Source organism: Convolutriloba macropyga, chromosome 3 (genome assembly GCF_964194025.1).
Source record: "Convolutriloba macropyga chromosome 3, txConMacr16.3, whole genome shotgun sequence".
Classification (NCBI taxonomy): Eukaryota; Metazoa; Xenacoelomorpha; order Acoela; family Convolutidae; genus Convolutriloba; species Convolutriloba macropyga.
In genome coordinates, this window is record NC_134470.1 from 51605510 (window position 1) to 51616217 (window position 10708).

General features: G+C 42.5%; 1 protein-coding gene across 1 annotated transcript; it reads right to left on the bottom strand.

Moving 5' to 3' along the window:
• Nucleotides 1-227: 227 nt before the first annotated feature.
• LOC142336658 (uncharacterized) lies at nucleotides 228-8123 on the bottom strand. Its single transcript, XM_075385567.1, has 2 exons — nucleotides 6787-8123; nucleotides 228-501 (listed from the first exon to the last, which is right to left on the bottom strand). The coding sequence occupies exons 1-2, from the start codon at nucleotides 8121-8123 to the stop codon at nucleotides 228-230; spliced, it is 1611 nt and encodes a 536-aa protein (XP_075241682.1).
• Between the last annotated feature and the right edge of the window lie 2585 nt (nucleotides 8124-10708).

The window sequence follows — 10708 nt, forward strand, 5'->3', positions numbered from 1 at the left end:
CCCATTCAACAGCCCGTTTTACCTCAGCCGTTCGCACAGCAAATAAACCAAAATATTTCGTCCGAGTTTTTTCCGCACGCACAATATCAAATTTAACAGTCTAGGAGACCTGAAACATCAAGTCTGCCTGAGAACAATTAGGCCAAGCGTATATGCTCCCGACAACAAATTAATTTTGTTCCCCGAAACTCTAACGCCACTCTTTCTCATTTTCCGTAAACAAATAATCAAGCCCCGCACGAAATGTTCCCTTGCACCCAAGTGCACCACAAATTCCAAACACTCAACAGCACAATCCCGAACCCACTCATTCTAATGTCCTTCCCATCCACAACCCAGTATTGGCACCTAACCTCACTGCTCCCCTTCCAAACGCCCTCTTGATCAATCTGCCTCCCGTCCACAACACTGTTTAAAATAATACTAGCCAAGTACACAAAGTCGTACGTCCCGTTGCTGCTCCTGTCCCAAGTATGCACAATATCCCTCTTGGCCAATACTCTGTGCCAAATATGAGTCATTGGCGTTTTCCACAGCACAGACCGTCAATAGTCAACCAAGACACTACTGCCGTTAATAGTGTGCCTCCAGAAGTGCGAACTCATGTTTTGCCCTCAAACAATAATGTTTCACTACGAATATATTAGAACTCATCCTTTTGATTGATATGCAATCACCATCAGCCGCACAACAGGAAAACCCGATTGCAAATACTAGTAATGTCGCACCTGGTCTAGCCACTCCGGTTTTTCAGCCAATATACCCTTATGTTGGGCCCACTCCGTTGAGTTGGAGTGGTCTGCAGGTTTCTGCACCTGCCCCTCTGACACCAGACAATGCGCCATTGATTAGGGAATTAGCTGATGCAATAACCAGTAAGAAAAACAACCGCGTGACAGAATGAAAGATTGCTCCGTATAATGGCGATCCATTACAATGGCACGAGTGGTATGGTCAATTCAAAATAGCGATTGACTCTCAGTCGCTCACTGATGACCTTAAATTTACGTACTTAAAACACACGTGACCGGAGAAGCAAAGATTGCAATTGCCGAGTTTGCTTACTGCGGTTTAATGTACAAGGATACATTAAGGACTTTGGAACGTAAATTTGGCCAGTCACAGGCAGTTGTTAGTGCGCACTTGGATAAACAAAGCAATTTTCAGCCTCTTAAAATGCACAATAGTGATAACATCATTAACTTTTCTGCAGCCATATCCAGCCTCGTTGGGGTTTTCAGGTCACTGTCATATGATGCTGACTTGAAGAGCACTTCCCTACTTAACCAAGCGGTACATAAGTTACCACCAAACATGAAAGATTCTTGGTCGCTTTTTTACGGTTAAAAAGCACTGGGTTAAACCTACCCTCCTTGACCTGAACGATTGGCTTAAAGAAAAGGCTGAGGCCCATGATCTTATGAAACAAAGCGCAACCAAGGCAAAACCTGAAGAAAACAGCACTTCAGTAACCAAGACCAAAACAGCTTCAAATGTATTTGCATCAAACTCACAACAAAGGGAAACAAAGAAGCAAATGCCATCTTCTTCCACAAATACTTACTCTCGCTGCCTTATATGCAAAGGTAACCACCGGCTATGGGAGTGTCGAAACTCCAGGGAAAAGACTCCAATCCAGAGAGCTAAGTTGGTGGCGGATAAAAAACTTTGCTTTTCGTGCTTACGGGACAAGCACACATTCCGCCAGTGCCCTCAACCAGGAAAAAGCCGAGCAGAAGGGTGTAATGGTTCGCATAACACACTATTGCAGGGAAAAAATTGGGTTTTCCCATCAAAACAGTCAACAAAACCCATTACTATCCGGTTTTCTGGCAACACAAGTCAAAGTAAAACAACTATTAGTCAACAGCCGTCTAATAAGACCACAACGATGTCATCAGTTACCAACGTTAAGCGGCTCCTTCAGGTGACTGAATTGCAGTTGGTCAATTTGTCCGGTTTAGATACCAAGGCTTTAGTTTTGTGTGATGCCGCCTGCAATAACTCTTGGGAGACCGGTAGTCTCGCAGATATACTTGGTTTGCACGGTAAAGTACTAAAGCTAACTGTCAACGGTATTAATACCGAAGAAATAGTGGAAACTAGGGTTGTTGAAGTTACTGTGAAACCAAGAGAACGTCAGGATTTGGAACCTTTACAATCAACCCTGTCGTTACGGAGAGTCTGAACGTCGGCTCAGATATAATTATTGTACAGGCCCTGCAAGAGACTTACCCACACATAGCAGCCCTTGATCCCGTGACATATTCCTATAAAGACATTGAGATGATATTCGGACAAGATGTCTATCATGCCGTCCGCCCGTTAGAATACTTCTCTGCCGATGAGAAGCGTTCACCCGTTGCCGTACTCTTACCCACAGGTTGCGTCCTAAGCGGTCCATTACCATCAAGTTCTTGTTTAACCTCAACGTGCTTTAAAATGAATATCGAACATGACAATGAGTTAGCAAGTCAAGTAAAGTCATGGTACGACATTGAATCATTCGGGGCAAACAAACATGTCGACTCAAGATCTTCAGCGGACGCTAGGTCTCACGAAATCCTTGAGAGTTCCACCATACACAAGGGCCTGCGATATGATGTCGGAATGCTGTGGAAAGCAGACAACACCAAGCTCCCATATAATTACTTGTCCTCTCTTGTGCAACTAAAATCTCTGGAAAAACGATTGGCCAAGGATGAAGACCCTAGAGAGAAGTGTAAAAAGAAAAGAAGATCTAAATAAGGGGTATGTGATTGAGGTTCCGGACGCTCACGAGGTTGAGAACCGGCCCAAAATAGAGTGATACCTACCCCACCATCCTGTTTTAAAACCAAAAAAGCCGGGTAAGGTGCATAGGGTGCTCAAGGGAGCAGCAAAATTTCATGGTGCCACGCTAAATAAATCCTTGCTCACTGAACCTGATCTGCTCCAAAACCTTATTTATATACATCTCCGCTTCCGAAAGCAGCCATATGCTGTGTCTGCCGACATCGAGGGAATATTTCTACAGGTTGGGGTATTACCATCAGATCAACCATCACTTCGATTTCTACGGCGGGAGGACCCCAAAACTAACGTTGTAGTGTATCAATATACGCGCCATATATTTGGGGCTAATGACTCGCCCACATGTGCTAACTATGCATTGCAACGCACTGCGAGAGACAATGCCAAGCTTTACCCAAAGCTGCAAAAGCCGTCCTCGAAAACTTCTACATGGACGATTATCTTGACTCAGTGGAGTCTCCTGAGAAAGCCATCAGTAAATCAAAGGAATGGGCACATCTTCTCCATCTCGGTGGGTTAAAGCTTACAAAGTTCGTAAGTAATGTGCCGAAGCTGGCTGACTCAATTCTTGGCTCTCCTCAATCTGCTGAGAACAAAGTTATTGTTTCATGTCACAAGGATTCATTGCATTTACTAGGGCTAAAGTGGGATAACACTAATGACACTTTAGTTGTGAATAGGGGTACAAGCTGCGCTATCACAAATTCACTCATGCACTGCTTGGTCATAAGTCTTGTCTCGAAAATCTTTTACCCTATTGGTCTTGTTGCATCATTTACTGTTGGTGCTCAACTGCTCCTAAAAGACATCTGGCGTGTCACAGGACAACATTGGGATGATGAGCTCCCGCAAGACAAGGTTCAAAGATTTTTGGCTTGGAGTGCCGACTAACAAAAGCTTGAAAAGATCAAAATTCCTCGAAGTTATTTTACTGGAACCTTTAATAACGTAGAATTGCATATGTTTGCAGCCAGTTCCCAGGAAATTTTTAGTGGCGTCGCATTCCTTCGAGCCCGAGTAACAACTCCTACGGGCGAGGTAAAAACAGAGCTTGCGTTTGTATTGGGGAAAGCGCGCGTTGCGCCAATGAAAGCAATGACTGTCCCAAAACTGGAATTGCAAGCAGCTGTACTTGCCGCTCGATTGAAGAACGAAATTATTCAGGCACTAACTGTATTTATTAACCATGTATTAATGTGGACAGACAGCACGACCGTTCTTCAGTGGATAAATTCTAATGAAAAGCAACCAATCGTTGTTGCAAACCGCATTTGCGAGTTTTTGGAGTATACCAGCGTTGACGAGTGGAACCACGTCGCAACTAAGGATAATCCCGCTGACGCTGGCACGAGTGGAATAACCGCTGAAGTTTTGCAACTAAGCAATTGGGTCAGAGCACAACCTTTCTTAACTAATTCACCTTTCACGTTCGTACCGAACAAAGACGTTATTAATAACATAGAACTTGACGTCAACCAAGCAATCACTATAGAAGACACTGTATCTCTGTCTACATCTTTCAAAAAACAGATAACTCCCGTTCCTTCATTATTTCCGTTTAATAAGTTTAGTTCTTATCAAAAGTACTTGCGCATTGCCGCATACGTTCTCCGACTTTTGCCGAAAAATACCGGCTACCGTAACCTCGATGGTAGCATTACTGACCCTACTGAGCTTGACGAAGCCGAGCGTCATCTCCAGTACTTGGTGAAAGGAGAATCCTTTGAAACCGAAAGAACGGATCTTCTTGAACAAAAACTTGATAAACGGAGCAGCTAAATCGCTTCACATTCACTGTCCCTTAGTCCAAATGGGCTAATCCGTTCCTCGGGCTGCATCAAGCGGTTCATGGAAGTTGGGTTTAACGTAAAGTACCCAGTCATCTTAGATGCACGTCACCCGTTTGCAAAACTGTTCCTTGAACACACCCACGTAAAGCATTATCATCAAGGCTTTAAATACTTAAGATCAATTGTGCAGGGACACTATACAGTACTGAAACTAAGATCATCTTTGCGTTCCATCAAAGCACACTGCCTGAGATGCCGAAAATTCCAAGCTGTAACTATGCAACCAATCATGTCTGACTTACCTAAAGAGAGACTTGTTTATCAGTCTCTTCCTTCACTAACACTGGCGTTGACTACTTTGGGCCATTCAATGTTACTGTCCGCCGTAGTTCTGAGAAAAGGTGGGGCTTCCTCTTCACCTGTCTTACTACTCGCGCTGTCCATGTCGAGATAGTTACATCCATGGACACCAGTTCTTTTGTTATGGGAGTTGAGCGATTTGTGTCACGAAGGGGTACACCTGCCATGATGTGGTTGGACAATGGCGCTAACTTTACTGGAGCGGAAAAAGAACTCCAAGAAAGTATTGAAAAGTGGAACGTTGTCAACATTGCAGCTGAGCTCGTTCACAAAGGCATAAAGTGGAGGTTCAATTCACCCAGCGCACCACATCAAGGTGGTATCTGGGAGAGGTTGGTACGCAGTTTCAAACGCGTGTTGTATACTATTCTTGGCACGCGTCACCTCACAGATGAGGTGCTGCATACTACATTTTGTCTCGTGGAGAATGCTCTCAATTCGTAACTTTTAGGAGGATGTTACGAAGTGAATAACTAAGCGAGATAATATTAACCAATAAGAATCGAGTATTTTAAACGCTTATAGAAATGGTTCTAAATGCATATAACACGTTCTAGTATACGTAGAAAGTTGCGAAAAAGTTCATTTAACCTATTTTTAAGTGAATATAATAACGATATGTATCGATTAAGCTGGTTTTCGGCTTAATATTTTTAAGTTATCTAGATAATTGTTGAATGAATGCGAACTGATCTGACGTCAATGACATCAGACGAAAAAATCTGTTAAGTGAGCATCAAAAAACTCTTGCCGTCTTAGTTTCACTTGTTGTTTTGTACGTGATAATGCTTATACGTTGTTGGATTGTACGTTTGACAGTTATACGTTGCTTTATGTTGCTTGTAATGAAGAAAAAAGATTGAACTCAAGAGTTTATCGGCCTACTGTTTCATTCAGAAGCTAATAGGAACTAAAGAAACACACAAGTGAACTAATTTAAGAGTCAAATTTGGTACAAATTGAAAGGCAAAACAAAGAACTTCAAGAATGGTTTGACCTGGGTATCACACGCGCCGCGTCCCTCAGATTGACCTAAATAATGGAAGTAAATGAATAACGAAAGCCATTGGTTCCGACAATCTAACGTTTGCTGCTCAGGCGACGCTCCTGGACAGGAACATGAGACGTCGTATTTGACTCGCATTGCAATTGAAGGGGTAATTGACAGGTTTAAAGCCGCATATTATCTTAAAATTACAGTGAGCCACCGTTTTAAATGAAGATTCAGCTGGCTATGCGCATTCGAAAGATCAATTGTTATGAAGTAAATTGTATATTGAGACGCGGGAAAATTTGAATAATGAAAAATTTCCTCTTTGTTTTCTAAGATTGTCAATTGTAAAACATGTTTTTCCTTAATTGGGTATTGGGTGATAGACAATATCTTTGTTGTTTTGACTGTTTGAAAGGCACCGCTTCAAATGAAGAAGTCGAACTATTTTTGTTCAATCAATGCTCATTGTTCTATATATATATATATATGGGAACAAGTTCTCTAGTCAAAAGATTTTATTGAGTAAAGGTTTTTGTTACAGTTTTTTTGATGATTACATGTTTGCGGGTAACCGTTTTCAACTTGTTCAAGGACTTGAGTCAAGTTTTCATGCGCTTGACTTGATTGTTTCACAACAAGCTCCAAGCAGAAGAAGGGGCCAGCAACACGTTTGGACATGTCGATGAAGAGCGGGTAACCCAAGTTGCCTAGAAACCGTTACGTGAAAAAAAACTATAAAAACGTGGCTAATCAGCCAAAACGCGTGCGAGTGCGGAAACGGGGCGAACGAACGTACTGTAAGCCGTTTTTACCTTCACCACACGGTGTTGTCCATCTCGTCCAGGGTACACCTCCAACACACGCCCAAGAGGCCAAATTCCACGAGAAGTCATGTCTTTCAGGATCCAGACAACATCATTAACTTTAAGTGGTGACTGGTTGTTCTCATTCCATTTTGATCTCTTGAGTAGTGTCGGTAGGTATTCTTTGACAAGTCGCTTCCAGAAGTGGTTCATCATCTGTTGCAGATTTCGCCATGTCCTGAAGCTGGCTGGAGTCTGGCTGTCAAATTTTCCTGGTGGCAGAGAGTTGAATGGACGACTAATCAAGAAGTGGTTAGGTGTGAGAGGCATCTCGTTATCGGGAAGATCAGCGACATTTGTGAGAGGTCTTGAATTCAAGATGGCTTCGCTCTCTGCCAGTATTGTTTGGAATACGTCAAGTGAGAGTCGTTTTGAGCCTAGAATGATCAGCAGCGTTTTTTTCGCTGTCTGTATCAAGCGCTCCCAAACACCGCCAAAGTGGGGGCCATAGGGCGGGTTGAATTTCCAAGTCGTGTTTGTAGCAGCAAGAGCCTTGTAAATTTTGTCGTTGTCAAGGCTCTTTACACTTTTCTTCAGCTCTTCTGACGCTCCGATGAATGTCTTTCCATTATCACTGTACAGCAGTTCTGGTTGACATCGTCTACTGGTGAAACGTCGAAATGCATTTAGGAAAGTACCGGTGTTGAGATCTGGGCAGCTTTCAAGGTGGACTGCTCTCGTGATCAAGCACGTGAAAATCAAACCATAATGTTTTTCAAGATTTCCTTTTGTGTCCTCTATATAAAATGGTCCAAAGAAGTCGACACCACTATTGGAAAACGGGAATTGTGTTGCGGCTGATGGGAAGCGGAAAGCGGGAAGAGGAGCCATGATCGGTTGTATGTTCTCTGCATTAAATCTTCTGCATAAAAAACAGCGAAACTTTATGCTAAGTAGACACTTTCGCAAGCCAAATACGTGGTATCGTTGCTGAGCAAACGCTTTGACGGGTTCTGTTCCCTGATGAATGCATATGCGATGAGCGTGTTCTAGGTACAAACGTGTGATTGTGTCTTTCGCATGCAGAATAATTGGACACTTTTCTATTTCAAGTGAATCAGGAGCAAATTGAAGTCTTCCACATGAACGGAGTATACCGTTTTGATCGAGGATTGGGTTCAAAGACCGTAGTTTGCATTTACTGTGGGGCTTGAGGCCCCTTTTTAATGATGAAACTGCCGTGTGAAATGAGTTCTCTTGAGAATTTCGGATCAAGTGCTTCCGAGATAGATCAATGTCATCGGTTGTGTACTGTTGTTTGCTGTCACGAAGTTTCTTTGCTCTGAACAGTAAGTTAAAGACAGTGGCTAAGGTGAGTAGCATTTTCGTCCAAGACGAAAAACGTGCTGGGTCTATGACTGGCTCTGGAACGTTTGAAGATGTATGTGCTGTGGTTGCTACGACAGCTGGTTTCGAAGGTACAGCCTGGTTACTGATTTGCTGATGATGACAGAAACTCTGGAGGTTGCAACCATTTGAGAGATATTTCACGTGGATCTAGGCCACGAGTGCCATGGTCGGCTGGATTGTTCAATGTGGAAATATGTCTCCATTGTTTTGTTTTGGTTGATGCTGCAATTTCTCTGCGTCGGTTCGCAATATATACAGGTTGTTTTTTGGAAGATGCAATCCAATCAAGGACTACCTGACTATCAGTCCAGAATTGAGTTTTGTTAATTGCGAAAGAGGATTCTTTCACGATTGTAGAATGTAGCCTAACTCCAATTACTGCAGCTTCGAAGTCAAGTTTGGGTACGCTTGTTTGCTTTAATGGAGCAACTTTACATTTTCCAATCAGGAAACAAGTTTCTGTTATCTCTGAATGGTTGTGTGTTATTCGCAGGTACGCTACGACTGCCATTGCAGCTGTTGAGGCATCAACAAATATGTGTAATTCAGCACTACTCTCAGAGTAACGAAGACTTGTTAGTGTTCTGGTAAGATGTACTTCAGGCATTTCGAAGTATGAATCTAGTATTTTCTGAAGTCTTCTGCGTATTTGTATGGGTAGTGGTTCATCCCACTTTTTCCCAAGTTTCCAAATTTCTTGGAGAAGTATTTTGAAACGGATTGTCAAAGGTGACAGTATGCCGAGGGGGTCAAATATCGAGCATACAAGGCTAAAGATTTTCCTCTGAGTATACTCAATTGCGTCCGTTGAAAAATCTGTTAGCGGTTTCATAATGAGGGTGTCACTTTTCAGATTCCACTTCTGCCCAAGGACTCTGACAATTTCACTTTTTTCTTCAAGGTCATGTGTTGGTATGTTTTTCAGAACATCGGGTTCATTAGAAACAAATTTTGTGAGTCGGAACCACCTTCTTGGAGACTCTGAATCGTTTGCTGAACTGTTTTAGTGGCATTTGTTACCGTATCATGGGACTGGATGTAATCATCCATATAAAAGTGACCTTTGACGGCTCTGACTGCTTCGGGATATTTATCTCCGTTTTTATCAACGCAATGATTCAAAACATAAATTGCGCAGGATGGGGAGCAGGTAGCGCCAAAAATTAGTCTTGTAAACTGATACTGTTGGATTTCATCGTCGTTTATCCACAGGAAACGAAGGGCTGACTGGTCAGTTTGGTTGATAGCAATTTGCATGAACATGCCTTCGATGTCCGCGAGGACTGCAATTTGATTTTCACGAAAGCGCATAAGGACTCCTAGTAGGCTATTAAGTAGGTCAGGACCTGTTAACAAGTTGCTGTTTAGTGATTGTCCGCGGAACTTAGAGGCAGCGTTTGCGACGCGCCGAACCTTGCCGGGCTTGTTAGGATTCTCAACTGGGTGATGTGGGAGATACCAGATTCGATCCGGTGGTGGATCTTGCATCTCAACTGGTTTAACGTAGTTTTTCTCCAAGTCAGTTTGCAGAGTTTTCATATAATTATCACGAAGTTGAGGATTACGCTCGAGTCGCCTATTCAAGCTTTTGACTTGACTGAGGGCGGAAAAATAATTATTTTCCAAATTTGAGTTTTCTTTCCAAGGCAATTTAATTTCAAATCTTTGTCCATTGAAATTAATTGAGACTTTCATTATCTGGAAAAATTTTTGATCAAGAGGAGACGAAGGCTTGCTGTCTGGTTGAATTCCTTCGGATTCAATTCTCCAGAACTGTTGAACTAGTTCGTCTAGCTCGGGTTCGTACATTCGATTTCTTGAAACTTGAAAGACGAAGGCTTTGTTTGGCAGATTGGAGGATTTAGGATGGTTGTTTGTGCAACAATTTTCGTATTCACCGGCTAGTGAACAACCTAATTTAGTTTTGACACCAAACGGTTGATGTTGATTTCCTTGAATGACATGAGTGGGATAGGTGAATGCAAAGGCGTTAACACCAAGGAGGGCGCCGATTTTGCCATCGGCAATATAAGGAAAGTGAATATGGCGTAGGTTGTTAAATGCATCGCAAATTTGATTCAATTGGAAAACATTTGCGGCACTGACTTTTAAAGTTGGTGTGCTGTATGCTCGAGAGTGTTCAAAGGAAATTTCTGATGATTTGTAAGGAGTAATGGTGACTGACTCATTTATTTTAGAGAGAGTCATGTTATTTTCAGTGTTAAGGAACTGAAGAGGAACTGATTGTTGAGATTCGCAAGGAAGCTCAAGATATTCTGAAATGGCATCGAGAACAAAACTAAATTGACTACCAGGATCAATTAAGGCATATGTATCGAAGGCTTTATTTCCTTTCAGAAAGGAAACGGGGATGAGTTGAAGCTGCTCATACCAGTTTTTTGGTGCATCGGGACTCTGGTTGATGCTAAAAGACTGATTGGTACTGCTTCCATTAGGTTTCGTCTTTGAAGGTTGGTTTGGTTTTGAACGTTGAAGGATTGCCCGTAGCGGCTGTTTGAATTCTTATTCTGCAGGCCTTTTGTCTGAGAATTATTGAG

Coding starts and splice junctions, on each gene's coding strand:
- LOC142336658 (XM_075385567.1), bottom strand. CDS start 8,123: ATGCTACTCACCTTAGCCACTGTCTTTAACTTACTGTTCAGAGCAAAG. Junction 502..6,786: donor CTTGGGCGTGTGTTGGAGGT/GTACCCTGGACG, acceptor TATTTGGCACAG/AGTATTGGCCAAGAGGGATA.